The 18309-nt window shown below is 35.2% G+C and overlaps 4 protein-coding genes across 7 annotated transcripts in view; 3 read left to right on the forward strand and 1 right to left on the reverse strand.

Moving 5' to 3' along the window:
- LOC307154380 (uncharacterized protein) overlaps positions 1-5133 on the reverse strand; it is a 40674-nt gene extending 35541 nt beyond the window's left edge. Inside the window, exon 1 of the mRNA XM_079864286.1 lies at positions 4648-5133. The gene's annotated coding sequence lies outside the window, so the exon portion shown is untranslated. The remainder of the gene's footprint in view (positions 1-4647) is intronic.
- Positions 1-18309, forward strand: part of ighd (immunoglobulin heavy constant delta) — a 790210-nt gene that overhangs the window by 492925 nt on the left and 278976 nt on the right. For 2 of the 4 annotated variants that reach the window (XM_079864371.1, XM_079864370.1), the window contains exon 3: positions 2782-2836. The exons of the other annotated variants lie outside the window; for them this stretch is intronic. In XM_079864371.1, coding sequence (XP_079720497.1) covers positions 2782-2836 — 55 coding nt within the window. The remainder of the gene's footprint in view (positions 1-2781; positions 2837-18309) is intronic. 4 annotated transcript variants of the gene reach the window in all.
- The window catches only part of LOC307154331 (uncharacterized protein), a 780250-nt gene that overhangs the window by 405670 nt on the left and 356271 nt on the right, over positions 1-18309 (forward strand). The gene's annotated exons all lie outside the window — the stretch shown is intronic.
- The window catches only part of LOC307154345 (uncharacterized protein), a 430222-nt gene that overhangs the window by 240829 nt on the left and 171084 nt on the right, over positions 1-18309 (forward strand). Inside the window, exons 4-8 of the mRNA XM_079864196.1 lie at positions 1836-1894; positions 4877-5179; positions 5766-6083; positions 6548-6838; positions 8188-8493. Coding sequence (XP_079720322.1) covers positions 1836-1894; positions 4877-5179; positions 5766-6083; positions 6548-6838; positions 8188-8493 — 1277 coding nt within the window. The remainder of the gene's footprint in view (positions 1-1835; positions 1895-4876; positions 5180-5765; positions 6084-6547; positions 6839-8187; positions 8494-18309) is intronic.

Here is an 18309-nt window from a genome sequence, read left to right on the forward strand (position 1 = left end):
GTTACGTCTCCCTGCCACTTCCGCTGTACCGCTGGGAACGCCTGAGTTCAGTCTCGGCTCCTCAGCGAAGACATATCTGCATGTTGCCGATATTGAGTTATATAATTATTTAACACCTTGTTTTTAAACATTTTCTTGAATTTACAGAGTGAAATATAGGCCACACAATTTGTATCCCTTTGACAGATATGCATCTATTTTTTGCATTAGTCCTTGCCCTTGTTTTTTTTGTTTTTTTTAATTCTAACATTAATTCCTCTTAGTTTATACTGACTTTCTTTTATTTTGAACAGTCTCTGAATACAATTTGGAAGTATATTATTATATACTTTATACATTATCTGTGCAGTGTAAAACTCAACTAAATCAACTCATTTTAATACATGTAATTTAATAAATAACATATTTGTTGGTTCATAATAATCAGCCCGTTTTTCAATCGTTATTGCTCTCTTTTGTAACATATTGGATTTATATTAGTTTTATTTGTATGACCCCACATCTCCACACAATAAGTAATATGGAACTATGAGGGAACAACAATATATACAGTTGTGGTCAGAATTAATGACACCCCTGGTAAATATGACCAAAAATGCATGGCTGTAAAAAATAAATCTGCATTGTTTATCCTTTTGATCTTTCATTAAAAAAATTCACAAAAATCTAACCTTTCATTGAAGTAAAAGAATTGAAAGTGGGGGAAATCACATTATGAAATAAATGTTTTTCTCCAAAACACGTTGGCCACAATTATTGGCACCCCTAGATTTTTTACGAGTAAAATATCTCTGAAGTATATTCCCATTAATACTTACCTTTTTTTAGCACACCAGGGTGACTAGGAACATGAAATTGTCTAGCTATGACTTATTGTTTCGCAGGAGTTTAAATATGAGGAAACACAAAGGCCAAATTCCCTTAATCATCCACAACAGATAAAAAATATAAACCTGACAGCCTCTGCTAGAAATCTTATAATGGGCCGTGGTTGGATCTTACATCAGGACAACGGTCCAAAACAAACATCAAAATCAACACAAAAGTGGGTAACTGAGCACAAAATGAAGCTTCTGCCATGACCGTCCCAGTCCCCTAAACTGATCCCTATAGAAAATGAGTGTGAACTGAAGAGAAGAAGCACCAGCATGAACTTGTGAATCTGAAAGATCTGGAGAGATTCTGTATGGAGGAATGGTCTCTGATCTCTTGTCAGTTATTCTCCAAACTCATCAGGCATTATAGAAGAAAACTGAGAGCTGTTATCTTGGGAAAAGGAGGTTGCAAAAAGTATTTAATAACAGGGAGACAATAATTATGACCAGCGTCTTTTGGAGAAAAGCATTTATTTTATAATAACCCCCCACTTTCAATTATTTTACTTCAATGAAAGGTTCGATTTTTGTGAATTTTTTGAATGAAAGATCAAAAGGATAAACAATGCAGATTTATTTATTTTTGATCATATTTACCAGGGGTGCCATTAATTCTGACCACATTATGATTTTTCGTTCAAAATATGTTTTATTCTATTTAATTAGGCCTATTAGTAAATACAAGCACACATCTGTACTGAGGGCAGAAGCAGGAAGAGTTTGGTTCAGATTATTAGCCTATAAAAATTGCTTTCTAATTTCAGAGTCATCATGTTTTGAATATATAAAGGCTAATGCAACATAAGTGCTGCAAATATTTCTGACCTATAGATCAGCTGTGAACAATAGAAAGGCGAGATAAGTTTTCACTGGATCCATTTATTCTGACCAAAGTTCTTTTGATCACATGAACATCGCTGCTTCGTGTGGGTTTTTTGGTCAGGAACTCAAAGGCATCAGTCACTGTGTCAATTACTTCGACTACTGGGGGAAAGGGACCAAAGTCACCGTTTCCTCAGGTAAGTTATTGCCGTTATTTTCTGTTATTTAGTTTTTTTGTTTGTTTGTTTGTTTGTTTGTTTGTTTGTTTGTTTTAACTTATTTTGGAAGATCAGGTAGTCTTTCTTGTCACAAAACTAACATGCAGACGTAGGCTATTTACAATTTTGACGTCTGTGGAAAGATGCGTCGGTAACGGTAACTAAATAACGCGTAGCTAAAACTCTCCGATTAAAGAAAGTGCGAACTAACGTAACAAACTAAATCGTTTTGAGAACGTCGGCCTAGACAAAATATTGCCTATGAAAATGTATTATTGTGGTTATGGTATGGCTCTCGTCGTAAATCTTCCCGCTGTGACGGTGCCTTTGACTACTGGGGAAAGGGAACAGCGGTGACTGTAACATCAGGTAAGAAGTCAAATTAATGAAACAGCTTACGAACCAAACAGCAAAATATGAATCGTTATGCATTATGAAACATATTTCTAGAGCCGATTATTCACTTATTAACAACACTTTTTAGTCAGAGAAAAAAATATCATGGATAATTTGACAATAAATTACGAAATAAATCAGGTTTTAAGGTTGGCTAATATGGAAAAGATCGTTTGTGTTTTTGTGCACTGAATAAATTAAAAGTATCACTGTGATGCTGCCTTTGACTGGGGGAAAGGCACGTCTGTCACAGTGACATCTGGTAAGAAAGAATCCTCTCAATAATCTTGGCACGTTTTAAATACTTGGCTAAATGTAAATGTCCGTTTAGTCCGTTTTGGCTAAGGCTAAATAAAAGTCTAAATAGTTCAATCTGTGGGTTATATAATAATAAATGAAAGCTACTTGTTAAGAGGTAAACATATGATATAGCTGCTATTTTTGTACAATATCCCCTGGTAAAATGTCAGTGTGACAATGCTTTTGAGTACTGGGGAAAAGGAACAATGGTCACTGTCTCGTCAGGTAAGAAAAATATCCACCTACCAAATCAAAATCTAATTTAAGTAGCCTAGGATAAATGTGTGCGCAGTTATTTTGTCGAAAAATAATGTTTTTTTTTTTTTTACATTAAAGCAACATTTCAATGTCGAGATATTCTTGTTATGCGATTAGACAATTAAAGTCAGGACATATAGTCTAAAGTAATTTGCTAGAAACGCAAATATTCAGATTATGAATGAATAATTAAATTCGAAATAATTGTATTTGTGCATTCAAATAAAACAAGGAATTGGCTACAGGTCGTTCAACAGACTCTGAGCGTTGTATTTTTATACTGCACTGTAACATTAAAAAGATATTGTGTAACTGGGCTTTCGACTACTGGGGAAGCGGCACCAAAGTCACCGTAACAAACAGTAAGATTTTATGATTAATTGCAAGGACATTTGTATCGTAAAAAACGTGTGTTTTATTATTCATTTATTTTTATTATATCTTTAACAGAGTTTTCTATTTCAAACTGTCTAAATTTAGCTGTTGTCCATTTCATTAGATTTAAAAGACTAGGCTACATCATTTTAGAATATTGTTCATGTTAAAAACGAACAAAAATACAACAGTAGTTATTCTTAAACGACTCCTTTCGTTGTACATTATTCTCTCATGTGTTGCGTTAAACTGCTCAATAGACGCTGAAAACAGCCGGAGCATAAATATAAGACTAAAAATCCTAACTAAACTGTAACGTCTCGTTTTAACTTTATGCACTGATATCCACTAATAGCCTATAATGTGTTATATTTTAAGTTGTTGATTGCATCCCGATGTTATTAAATAACATTAATATAATAATAATAATAATAACATTAATAATAATAATACACTGTCAGCTTACTGATTTAGAAAGGTAGCCTTTATCAATGCATGAAGCGCATGAAGAAAAAAATCGTTTTACGTGATTGGAGAATTTTTTTTGTTATACCGCTATTCAAGAAATTATTTCTAGCACAATGAGAATAAAATAATAAAATAAAAAACCCGGAACTTTTAGAAGTGCGAGGGGTGTTTGTTTGCATTATTTTGGGGGCTATTTATTTTTTAATTATACATTTTTCGTCATATGATTTCATAGTTCAAAGTTACAAACTGCTATACAATGCTTTTATTTAAAATTCTCAAATGGTTGAAATTTTTATTAAATTTGTTTTTTTTTATTTACATTTCATAAATTACAAGAACTGTTTAATTTGAAACAAAATGAAAAGTCATTGCAGTCATTATCCAGTAGCCTATAACTATTATTTGTTTAGATAATCCTTTATTTATTAGCCTATGGGCCTATGTCTGATAATAAATATGACTGTACATATATGCCTATGCTATATGACATACAGCATCTACACTGTTAAAAATAAAGGTTCTTAAATTACATTGATGGTTCCATGAGTAACCTTTAACATCCATGGATCCTTTCCACTGCACAAAAGGTTCTTTAGATTAGCTATTAAAAAGTTCTTCACGCTAAGAAAAAAAAAGTTTCTTTTAAGAACTGTTCACTAAGGTTCTTTGAGGAACCCAAAATAGTTATTCAAGGCTATCACTGTGAAAACTCCCTTTGGAACCTTTATTTTTAAGAGTGTACGAAAAAAATATTTCCGATAATTTTCCGAAATTCCGAAATGTTATGTTTTACGTGACCGACTAAGACTCACCAACAGTTAACCAAGGGGTAGCCTAATCTGTCTTACTTTTTTATTTACTTGTTAAAGTAACTTGCTTTAAAAAAAAAAGGTATGACCAGTCTTAAAGAAGAAGAAGAAAATATGACTTACTTGCAAGGTAGTCGTCTAAGCAGTTTATCAACATGGCCACAGGACTCTGATGTAAAGCGGAGATAGCGGTGTAATCTCAATCAGTTTTTTTTATTTATTTTTTATTCATTCATTCATTCATTCATTGGTTCATTCGTTCTTTTGACATGGCCTAATAGTGTTGCATATGTTGGCCTATGTTGCGTTATGTTGTAGTTTATTGTCTGAGAAAGATGTAATGTCTCTACAGCTCAACCATCTCCGCCGAAGTCAATCTTCGCCCTGTCACAGTGTTCTGCTGATTCTGCTGGGTTCATCACCGTCGGCTGCTTGGCCAGAGGTTTCTCACCTGCAGACTCACTCACTTTCAAGTGGAAGGCTCCTGGTGATAAAGACCTGAATACTTTCGTGCAGTATCCAGCGTTCGGGAGTGACGGAGACTATACCAAAATCAGCCATATGCGTGTGAAGAAAAGCGACTGGAATCCTCAAAACCCTTACACATGTGAAGCTTCAAATTCCCAAGGCACTAAAACAGCTAAAGTTTCACCAGGTAAGTCACATCTCTGAAATGTCTAACATTTTACATGTTACATTTGAGCTACTTCATGTGTCTCGTTGTTATTGCTGTTTGGTTCAGTGTTTTGTATATTGCTGGATATTGTTTATTCGTGGAGGCTCATGTTTGAATAGACATTTTAGCACACTCTTATAGTTTTGTCAAATCATTGATTGAACTTTTTTAATACCAATGAACCTGCTTTTATATTTTTGTGCATGTCAAGCAGTTGTCCTTTATCAAAGTCTAATGACAGTAAATGTTTTACACTAGCTGAGAACAGCAAGGCTAAAGATCTAAAAAACATTAGAACAGAAAAGTACATAATATGCTTAGTCCTTTAGAAATACTTTTCTCTGACCTCATGCCAGGGAATACAATGGCATATGAGATTTCTTCTTGATTTATAAACAAAAGATAAAGGGAAAAAAAAATAATAATAAGTTAAATATAAGTATAGGCTACAACATTTAACATTGATGTTCAAACTCAAAAGCATCTGTGTGCTTTGCCTAATAAAGCATGTTGCACTATTTTCTTGCTTTTCATGTCCTCTCTGCTTTCTCCTGTATGTTGCCAGCTCCACCGCCAGATCAGCCTGCAACTGTCTTCTTAACAGTACCTACAATAAAGGAGTTAGAGAGTGGGACAGCAACCTTCTCGTGTTTAGCCCAGCAGTTTTCGCCTAAAACATACTCGTTTAAGTGGTTTCAGGATGATGAAGTGAAAAATGCGATAGACACCCGTGAAACAAGTGAGAAGAATGCCTCAGTAACCTTGTATAATGCCACAAGCATTTTTAATATCAGTGTCTACAAATGGACGAACACAGACGTAAAGGTTAAGTGCGAGTTCAACCACAAGATGGGAAAGCAAGTCAGAGAGGCCCAATATACAGGTATGTTTTCTCTTGAGGACAGTGAATGTTTCTTTATTCATAAGATGTTTACCTCTCTCTAACCTGTTGCATGTCTGATTTTTGTACATAGCTTCTATGCAAGACTGCAGCAATATTGCTGTTGATATAGTCCAAGTTACATCCCTGAAATGTCTAACATTTTACATTTGATACAATGTAGCTACTTCATGTGTCCCTCTATTGTATTGCTGTTGGGTCAAGATTGTGATGATTTTCTTTGAGGAGGCTCATGTTTGAAGAGACATTTTAGAACAATCTTTTAGTTTTGTCAAATCATTGATTGAATTATTGAATGCCAATGAACCTTCATGCTGTTGTGATGAACTAACTTCTATTTCAAATTCACACAAAGATACATTATTTTAAACTGATACCAATTCACAGATATAGACAAATCCCAAGGAACACATGAAGTCATTATTTTCTTTCTTACTCCCTTGTAGATAAACTCACACTGACGCTGAAGCCACCAGCTGAGAGAGAACTTTTTATCAATAATAAAGTTGTCTTGGAAGCTGTTGTTTCTGGAGATGTAAAGACAGTGCAAGAAGCTTCAGTGTCATGTGAAGTGAACAATGTAAATGTCAAAATGGAGCCTGGAAATGTCATATTTTCTAACGACAAAAAAACCCACAGATTTGAAGTTGATTACGATAAATGGTTTAAGGGTGAAACTGTCACCTGCACCATCCGTGACAGAGAAATCAAGCAGATGATCCGTTTGAATAAAGGAGGTAAGTCAATTTAAAGCTTTCAAATACCTGACTTTGTGGCTCTATGTGCATTTAGGCCTCGTTTACACTGCAGGTCTTGATGCCCAATTCTGATTTGTTGCCTAAATCCGATTTTTTTGACTGTCTGTTTACACGTTCTTTAAATTGTGACCCATATCCGATTCATATGTTTACACTTGCCATGGCTAGTAGCCTAGGCTACTATCTGAAACATATCGCGCATGCTTAAAGGGTTAAATTCTCTTGCACAAATGGACGAATACAAAATATGTTTCATGCTCTGCGATATGCAAAGTTGCCAAACACCACTTTTGAATAAGAAACAATGTCTATAAAACTACCACGAATCACAAGCGTATCGGTGAGAACACTCGTTAAAACAACATACACACACCCGAACTTGACTGCACATCACATATTTGAGATTACTGATACTGCTTTCATTCGTAATGCAACGGACCGATCTACGGCACATACATTAAGGGCTGTTCACTGTTATACAATAAAGAGCCCGCACAGCGACAAGAAATAGAAATTAACACAAAAAAACTGTCTAGAGCCTTTACTACTTACACAACACTGACAGTGGAGTTGCGCTCAGGAGTAGAGCAGCTATGGACAATTTTCTTTTTCTTTTTTGAGCGGCTGCGGACAAATTCTTTCTATGCACACACAATATTACATCACAATCTGCGCGCATGTTTTAAAAATATAATTGAAAATGTAAATAGTCCTAGCACTTTTTAAATTTAAATAGCCCACTTAAAGTGTTTATTACAAATAAATTATTAATTGCTTAAAATGAATAAATGTAAATGAACAAAAATTTTCGTTAAATTTACAATCATGTGAAAACACTTCCCGTGCCCCTCTCCACATTCCTCTCCTACGATGACACGTTTCGTCGGGCCATCCGTCCCTTTGCAGATGTGCGTCGGGGTTTCTCTCGTCATTAAACCGCGGAGACGTTGCCTAATGCCTCAGAAAATCCGATCTGCCTGTTTACATGACAGTCGCATTGGCACATATCCGATTTATTTCCACATATGAATGAGGCCTGAAACCGATCTGGAAATATCCGAATGCATGCGTTTTTTTCCTGTTTACACTGTCATAGAACACATCCGATCTGTGTCACATGTGAGCAAAAAATCGGAATTGGGTCACATTTCACTGGCAGTGTAAACGGGGCCTTAGATGTTGAAAGGTTGGAAATAAGTTTACTTCCTGCAAACCTGTTTGAAATGCTTTCGCTGTCAAAATGCTTTGACTGTCTTGAAGCTCTATTGTTATTCATTATTGTTTGATTCTTCTGTTTGTTTAATAAACCTTTATAACTTCTAATTCAGATGGACAGATACCCAATGTTACCATTCACAGACCTGATCTTATCAACAAAGACAGTGTCTCTCTGGTGTGTGAGGTCACAAGCCCTAAACTTGGCGATGTCTATATCATGTGGAGAGTGGGCAAAAATCCTTACATAGAGGCCATAACCAGTTCTCCTATTCATCAAAAGAGCTCCACGTCTGTTCTCAGCATCTTAACAGTGTCAAAAAAAGAGTATGAAGATCCCCAAACCACCATCACCTGCGCAGTCAAACACGCCAACATGAAGAATACAAGAGTTCCATTACAAGTGACAACAAGCAAAAGTAAACAGCCAGAATGTCCAGTTTGTATCAAAGATTATGAATGTTAACTTGTATCTGTTTGTTTGTTCATTTTCCAGTGCTTATGCTCCCTGTTGCTCACTTGTCAGATTATCTGTCTTTGATGTTTTTGTTCATTGGTCATTGTTCTGCTTTTTTTTTTTACTTTACTGCGAAAATAAATATGAACAGAAACATAGTTATCATAAAATCATAGTGTGAAAAAACAATAGTTTTCAAGAGCAAAAATGTATTCTGGCCTGTGTGAGTGCAATGTGTTTGTTAAAATTGTGCATTTATGTTTTGTCCTGTGCTGACTGTATACCGCTGTGTTCATGTCCTCTGATATAACAGTTTCATGTTGTATGTTTCAAATCAAAAATATTTCGGTTTGGTTTGACATTTATGTTGTTTTACAATTTTAAGCAATAAATCTTTGTGTTTGCAACTTTGCATGATTTAGTCCAGCTCTTATGGTTCTTATCAGAAACTTTGCATGCTTTACATTCTGGTCCTGTTTTATTAGATAAATTAGAATATTTTTGTGATTCTGCACATAGTAAATCCACTTATGGTGACCACCAAAGTCACCAGTGAATATTGACATTTACAATCAATAAGGCATACAGATGTTTTGTTGTAAGGATGTAGCAATATTTTATGTGTACTTGTATTATTTCAGCATTAGTTAATGTCTGAGATGAAGTTACTTGGGGAAAAAAATAGCAATATGCTTGAGCATATTTTTTTTTCAGATTTTATATCAAGTTTATGGTAAAATGCAGAAGAAAAAAATAAGTAAGAGAGAGGACAATGTTATATGTTTGTCTCTTCTGTGTACATTTAGCAGTGTGTGCAAATGAATGTGTGTGAGTACACGTATGCAGTACATGTGGCCGCCATGTTCTTAATTATACACTAACTAGAAGCCTAGTAAGATTCATTGGACTTTAAATTAAGGATGTGGGATTTATGTTTGCATATACGTACTGGACAGTGTGCTTATCCTGTTCATATGCCCCATGTACTTGTGTTTTCTTTTCCAGGGGAGCCGCCTGAGCCAGAGAAGGGCTTTGCTCTGAACTGTAATAAAGATGTTCTGGAGGAGGATGAGTTCAGAAGTCTCTGGTCCACTGCCACTTCATTCATCTTCCTATTCCTCTTTTCTCTGACATACAGCGCTGTACTTAGTCTCTTCAAGGTAACCCAAACATTACTAAATTGACTATAGAGCATTTTAAATATGATAAATAAGATTCAAATTATAACGGCTTCACTTTGGATTGCATTATGTAACTAAAATGTTTTTTTATTATTATTGATCTTATTGACTTTTCCAGATGAAGCACTGATGATTTTTTTCCGAAGACTCCAACGTTTCTTATTCTGATGTTGAATCTAAATAATTTGCCTCTATTCATACATTTTTTGAAGATATTGACAAATATGCACTCAGTCTTTACACACTCATCAATAAAGTCTTATTATGTCTATTCTTTCAGGTTATCTAGATTATTTTCCTTCAAATATTTGATTTGGCAAGTGACATTATCTTGCTGTTTCAGTAGATGTTACAGGGATATGTCCTTCAGAACATAAAATGTGTGAGCATTATATAGATACATACACTGAAAAATGGGGAAATGCTAAATTTATTTAATTATGTAATTACAATAAAGGGCAAGTCACACACAGAAATGTTGAAGTAGAAAGACTGAAATTGTATTTTCTTGAAAACCATACTCCTGTAAAAAATAATTTAATCTTAATCAAGTTAATCAAGTTTAAATCATAAATCAATTTAATCATTTAATTTAATTATTTAATCTGTCAAAAAAATCATTTTTATGACTTTAGCATGAGGGCAAACATATATGTGGATCATAGACAAATATGGTTGCAAAAAATATTATTATTTTTTTAAATATTTTCAAAAACTGATGCAATGCAAATGTTTGAGTCATGAACAATGTGTTTAAACAAGCTTCAGTTGTAAAAAAAAACATTTCAAAGTCAGGGGGTACAATCTTGTACCACCTGACATGGAAAGTGTACTGACCTACCCATACTTGAAATCAGCAGTTTTTACCAGTATTTGAGAGAGATCTACAAATCTTTTCACTCTTCCACAAGGATCCATGTGTGCATTTAAGCCCTCATGTTTGCCATGTGTCTTTGTCAAGTATTGTTTCGTGTAAACACTGGTGGTAAGCGCCATGTCTATTTTCCTGTTTTTGTTTTGAGTTTCATGCCATGCCTTTGTTTTATGTTTGATCTTGTTTTTGGATATTAATAAAACTGCACTGAGTTCTACAACTTGCTTTCAGTGGACTCTAGTTCATATAAACAGTTCATTTGTTCAGACAGTTGCAGTTGACACATTAGGGGTTTGTGATAACAAAACAAAATAATATGTATTATTTAAATGTACTAAGAATTAAGTGATAATGCCATGCATTTAACGGAAATAATGCACTTGGACACAAAAATATGCTACTAAACCAAACTGATTAATAAAGTAAAGCTTTCTAACATCATTGGAAGGATTTGAGGAGTGTCACATCCAAACGATGTGTTTTAAAAATGTATTTCTGTTCTTTCAGTTGTTCTGAAATTAAGACAGATTAAACTGCACACAATGACATATTCCTAGAAAAGCTTTAGTTTAAGGTACTATTGCAATGTAGATGTGTTTCTCTCAGTTTCGGTTGTTGTATGTATTTGAATATTTTGTCTCTGGGGATTGAGAATCACCAAAGCAGACAGAGCAGCTGCAAACTTTTGAGCGCTCAAGGAAACGTTTTAATAGCCAAACTATAATAAACTTATCTACATGCAATATCTTAAGCTTGATGAGCTAAACAATTCAAAACAATTTGCAATGCTGTAAAATGTATAAATGTATTTAATTTTAACAACATCCAATTATGGATTTATGTGTAGTCTACATTACAACTTATACTTAAGATTTACTTGAATTACATTTTGTGGTCCATTCAAAAGTATGCCGCTTGAAACATTTGCTGAAAAATATTTTAATTTCCAAGTAATTTTGCTTTGTTTTTATGCAAACGTGGTGGGCAAGTGTTTACTTTGACTAAGTTCTCTCTAATGAGTTTCAGAAAGTCAGAATTAGATCTATTCGAGAGCGTCTGTGTATTCAGGGTCTGTCTTTCTTCCTCTTTTTCCCCTCACACCTGCTGAAGTGAAACGTTCATGTTTATGACTAACAATTCTTGGAAATGTTAAAATGTTTACATTTCAAACCAAAGCCTGCAACAATTAAACATTAAATATATATTTTGTCAATCCTATACCATGGTTTATTTTACTTACATTGCATAGTTTTTTTTTTTTTTTTTACAATTGCAAAGTGTTTAGACCTTTTTTTATTCTTAACACAGCAACACACCTGCATCACACAAACAGTCAAATAGTTAATTTTCTTCTGTGTTAATTTTCTAACTCTATCAAAACAAGGCAAACCTGATTCAGTATCTAATAATTCTGTTAAAACACTATTTTCTATCCACCTGGGATATATAGTTAATAATAGCACTGAATATCAAATTACTAACAGTTGATGGCATTACAAAAACGGCATTACTTGTCATGTTTCAGTTCTCTCAGCATACAGACAATATATAATCCACTGTTTTTTATAATTCACTTTCCTTATACTTTCAACTATTCTTGGTTGAGTGTTGAATGTATGCATTTTGTTGGCAATATACTTTCTAAAAGTGAATGAGTCATTACTCTATAGAATGCACAGTAGGAAAAAATAGCAAGTAATAATTGCTCAGGGCACTGGTCAGATGGGTCCCCTACGCAGAACTTCAGTTGAAATTGCCTTGCAGGGGTAGGGGTGTCAATGGTGCCCCCTTGGTAGTTTGTGCTCTTTCACAGACCGTTACAGATTATCCAACATAGGTTTGGTTTTTGGTTCAATCGCTATAGGACACAGTTTTCAATACACTTTTTTAAAATCCTTAACACAGTTCTCATAACCAGCTTGGCACAGCAGTTAATATCACATTCAGAAAATGCACTAAAGCTGACAAAACAATTCATTCAGGTCTCAAATCAACTCATTCTTCCAGAACATTAACAAAGGTTGACAACAAACAAACAAACTTTGTCACTCATAAAACAATGACCTAAGAAAATACAACGGGCAGCAGTACACTATGTTTTCTTTGACACTCTCAGTCTCTGATGTTTATAATTCACTTATAAATTGGCCTGTAGAGTTTTGGTGATGTTTGTGTCTAAGTGAGAAAAGAAGTGATGTAATTTGAAAGATGTAGTCACTGAATACCCACATTTTGTGCCAAAGCAATGACAAATGATCCCCAGTTTAGCTCACATAGACTGATGTTGTGTTCATGTGAAAGGTTTGAGAAATGTGTCCAAGGGATTGTAAAAATAAATAAATAAATGTTTTTTTTTTCTTCTTCTCTCAATCCACATTGAACAAAACCAGTTCTAAGAGTCCCGTTATTACTGCGTGTGTCCATGTAATGGAAATAATTCAACACCTGACTGTCTCCAGCTCCGACTGAGAGTGGAATCTCAATATTTCAGTGATCTGTTTCTTTAAAATGCTCGTCAGCTGTTTCAACATTTAAAAAAAAATTTTTTTAATACTTTTGAGCTGCTGTTGTTGCAGAAGTAGAGGCTTTATACTATATTTAAGGTTTGGAACATTATGTCTTAATTTGCAACATCGGGTTGTCATTTCTGGCATGCTGTGTTTGACAAGAAAGATCCATGATTTTGGTATTGTGTAAGCTTGTGTGAGAAGAAAATGGAAGCATTTTGGAATGTTAACTGCATATTGTGTGAAAATATAAAAAGTAGACTACTTTAAAAAAAATACTTGTTAAGTTCATAATTAGGGCCCTAAGTTAATTTAAGCCTTAAAAAACCATAATAAAAACATGAGAAATTAAAAAAAGAGCATCCAGATAAAGAACAAAGAGGCCAGGGAAATATGATATTGCACTTGATTTATTGAAATGTGTTTTCAATGTTACTTTAAAAAATACATTTAAAATAAAAAATAAACACACAAATACTTATATACAATATATTACTAAAATATTTAAAAGAGCACGTTTCAAACTTGTGCATTTTCGAAATGATGCACTTTATGCATTTTTGAGGAGCACAAACCTGCTTGTTTTTGTAAAGGCCTTTGCGCCATCAAGTGGTAAAATTGACGTTAACTGGAACAGTGAGAAAAACATATTTGAAATGTTACTATTTTTCTCAATTGAATTGACACATTTCTTCAAATTAATGTAGTTGTTCTCAAAACAATGAACACAGTTTAATATTCACTGCATAATAAAGCACTGCAGTTTATTCTAGTAATGCATTTATTAAAAGTAAATACTATCTTAAAAACTACAGGTGTGTTCTCTATTGTTTTTTATCACACATTCAGCTATTGGCATACAAATACACTAATGAAGATACATGTTTATCATATAGTTCTTCAATGAGGGTTTTCGTTATAGAAGTTCTACTGTCTCAACATACAGGCCACTTCCACTGTGTTTGGTGGCATTGTTTAAAAGTGGCATGCTCTTATTGCATTGAAAACAAACTTGTTCATCCACTTCAGTGTTCTAGACTTTAATTCTGAAAAATGTTTGGACATTTACAGAACTTGCCATGCTAAGGCTGTCTCAAAACTACAAATGTACACTATCAGCAATCATAATACTCATAAAAATAGACATGTAATGCCATAACACTTTGGATCTGTTTAGCTTCTACCAAGAAGAGGCCATGAGCGTGACTCCCATTTCTTTTAAAAGTCTGTACCTTTTACATCTCTTCACTTCTTTTGGCAAGGCAAGGCAAGTTTATTTATATATCACATTTCATTCATAATGGCAATTCAAAGTGCTTTACATAGAAGAAATAAAAATAATAAAAATAAATAAGAATAATTAAAACAGTTTAGAAAAATAAAATACAGTACAGTACAAACAGTCAGACGAACAGCTGCACAGCGCTCATTCAGTAAATGCTCAGCTAAACAGAAGTGTTTTGAGTCTGGATTTGAATGTGACTACTGTAGGAGCTCATCTGATCTCCTCTGGAAGCTGGTTCCAGCTGTGGCTGGCATAATAGCTAAAAGCAGACTCGCCATGCTTAGAGTGAACCCTTGGTATTTCTAGCTGATATGATCCTAGTGATCTGAGTGATCTGTTGGGTTTATATTCAGTGAGCATATCTGCAATGTATTGAGGTCCTAGGCCATTGAGTGATTTATATAAAATACTTTAAAATCAAACCTAAATCTAACTGGGAGCCAGTGTAAAGACCTGAGGACTGGTGTGATATGTTCATATTTTCTGGCGGCAGCGTTCTGTATGAACTGCAACTGTCTTCTGGTCTTTTTGGGAAGGCCAGTGAGGAGTCCATTACAATGATCCACCCTGCTGGTGATGAAAGCATGCACAAGTTTCTCTAAGTCTTGACTGGAAACAAAGCATCTAATTCTTGCAATATTTTTCAGATGATAGTATGCTGATTTAGTAATTGCTTTGACATGACTACTGAAACTAAGGTCTGACTCTAGTGACACACCAAGATTCCTGACTTGATTTTTAGTTGTTTGACCCCTAGAGTGAAGGTATGCGTTCACTTTGAGAACTTCATCTTTGTTTCCAAACGCAATGACTTCAGTTTTGTCTTTGTTTAACTGAAGAAAGTTTTGACACATCCAACTGTTGACTTCATCAATGCATTGGCACAGGGAGTCAATGGGGCTGTAATCGGTAGGCGATAGGGCTAAGTAGAGCTGTGTGTCGTCTGCATAGCTGTGGTAAGCAATTTGGTTCTTTCTCACTATTTGGCTCATTGGGAGCATATACAGGTTGAACAGGAGTGGCGCAAGAATTGAGCCTTGAGGGACTCCGCATGTCATGGATGTCCACTCAGACTTATGGTCTCCTATACTCACATAATAACCTCTCCCTCCTAGGTATAACCTGAACCATTTTAGGACTATCCCTGAAAGCCCCACCCAGTTTTCCAGCCTGTCAAGAAGTATGTTGTGATCGACAGTGTCAAATGCAGCACTGAGGTCGAGTAGTACCAGCACTGATAATTTGCCTGAATCAGTATTTAAGCAAATATCGTTTATTATCTTTATGAGCGCTGTCTCTGTGCTGTGGTGCGGTCGGAAACCAGATTGAAAATTGTCAAAGGATCCATTCAAGCTCAAGAATTAGTTCAGCTGATTGAAGACAACTTTTTCAACGATCTTGCCTATGAAAGGAAGATTTGAGATCGGTCTATAGTTGCTTAATATGTTCTTATCCAGATTGCTCTTTTTCAGGAGGGGCTTGACAACTGCTTGTCAACTTGTCAACTGCTTTTCCATCCTGCTCTCCCCTTTCTTTCTGTTCATGTCTTCTTGCAATTTCTCCTCTTATTCGTTCCACTACACCAATGCCCTTTTCCTTTTACCTTTTCCCCATTCTCCTCTTTATGCCCTCTCCTTTTCTTAAACTCTCTCCTCCTCTCCCCTCATCTTTTTCTACCTGTTCCACTCTTCCTCTCGTTACACCCCTTCCTCAACTCTCTCCACTCTGGCGCCTCTTTCTTTTCCCTTCTCATGCTTTCTTATTATTTGTATAACAATGTTTGTTACTTTTGAAAAAAAAAATATATATACAATTGTGATTGCTGTGTAAATTTCCTGTGATGTGTGTATTATCAACCCTGCAGATACCAGTTTGGGGTCTACTGAAATCATTCCATGTGCAATTGAGTGTTAATTGTTTTGAAAGCAGTGATCTGAGCTTAGAGAAGAAAATCTGTTGTAGATCTAACATTCATCTAGAACATCTATTTTTAAAAAAGAAAAAAAAGAAAAAAGAAAAAAAAAAAGAAACACAACTTCATAATGGCCACATGCATTTCTGTCAGGACCACTAGTCAAATATGACAATTAGCATACAGATTGGCGGTATGGTTCTGTTCTGGGACAGAACTCCCTGTGCATTCATGCAGCCTATAGCATGGATAAGAGCAGGGAGAGCAGCAATAACCCCCCTTAGGGTAAACAGAACAGAACAAACATGAATAATTGCAGATATCATTAATTCAAGATTTTAAAGTACTACATAATTCGAGAATTTATTCTGATTCAAGGGGAATCCGAATGCCAAATCCTGACTGATGAGAGGAGGAGCTGGGGATGGAGGAGGGTAATTAGCTCCTGAGAAACGCGATAGCTGTTGATAATACTGAGGAGTTTATAAATGTATACAGTGATAGACATCATATTCCTAGGTAGACGTGTATGATGCAAGCTTGACTAACGTGACCTGCCAGAACTGACACTACGCTTGATTTATGCAAACTTTGATGATATGATCAAAGTTTGCACAAATGGGTGTGTATCTATGGCCATTACAGTGAAGTGTTTTCTTTTCTTTTTTCTTAAAAAAATAGATGTTATAGAATGGATGTTAGAACTAGAATAAATGTTCTTCTCCAACCTCAGATCACTGCTTTCAAACCAATTAATATAGTTTTGAGAAAAATCGTATTACTGACTTGACTATTGAATTGATTTTGGAAATTGTTTTCTTATGATGTATCCCATTCTTGTATAATTTAAATATATATATTTTTATGTGTTGTTCCTGAATAAAAAGGAAAAAATATACTTATCCACTCGACTGGGTCTTCTAAATACACAAATAGGGAATAGGGAATGTCCTGCGACCATTAGGCCTATGTGACATCAGCTATAGTGAGCGAACTAGAATGCCCACCATTTTGGATGGATTTTTGGAGGATCCGACTCCTCCCACCTTACATATACCTAAACCTACCCATCTCCACCCCCTGATCCCTAAACCTACCCATCTCCACCCCCCTAAACCCACCCCTAAACCTTCCAATCTCCACCCCTTATATCTGGATCCAACTCCACCCCCCGGATCTCGTGTACTGCATTGAGGTGCTACTGAATAATTTGGCAAGGGTCAAAATTCGCCACAACAGCGGAATACCACTAGCCTAGAAATCTAGACGCACCTTAGCGGCAGCAAAATGTATTTTGCAGCCAGGGTAGTCTAGCAACTTTCTGTTGACTTTCGGAGCTGTAAAAACCTAAATTGGGTCAGGCCAATCACATCATGTATAGAGTAGGCGGGGCGGGCTTAACATAATGACGACAGAGTTGCGATGGTTACCTGCTACTTGAAAACAAAGAATGGCTTCTGCTGCTGCCTGCTGGCGAACAGTCTTTCGAATGGGCTTTGTCCGCGACTCTGGAGGACTTGAAGTTAAGTTTTTCTTTGAGAAAAGAGCAAAGAAAGGCACTTATGTAATTTTTAAAAAAGGAAGATGTGTTCTAGTTTTGCCGGCCAGATTCAAAAGTTGAATCTATCAAGCTCTGCTGTTGGGAAAACGCTCTGGTTGGTTGAAGCGCTGTCCTATTGCGTGCAGAGGGAATTTGAAAGACAGTGTCTATGGTGAGTTGCCAGACCTAACATCTTGGTCTGGCTTGCCAGGCTAGAATACCACAATAGGCTACTTAAAGCATGCACAAAATAGTATAGCACTATACCAAAATATTTAAAGATACATAAAAGCTTTAAAAGATAAAAGATACAGTACATAAAAGATACATACATCTTACAGTGTCTTCATTCATTCAAAAAAAAAAAAAAAAACACGGCTAATGCACATTTATTTGATCTTAATTTTCTTGAAGTGAACCTTGCTGTATTTTTGTGTAGGCTAATTAATTAAGAGAAAGTAGCCTACTGCAGTCTTACT

The sequence above is a fragment of the Squalius cephalus genome (genome assembly GCF_949319135.1).
Source record: "Squalius cephalus genome assembly, chromosome: 1".
NCBI classification, from domain to species: domain Eukaryota; kingdom Metazoa; phylum Chordata; class Actinopteri; order Cypriniformes; family Leuciscidae; genus Squalius; species Squalius cephalus.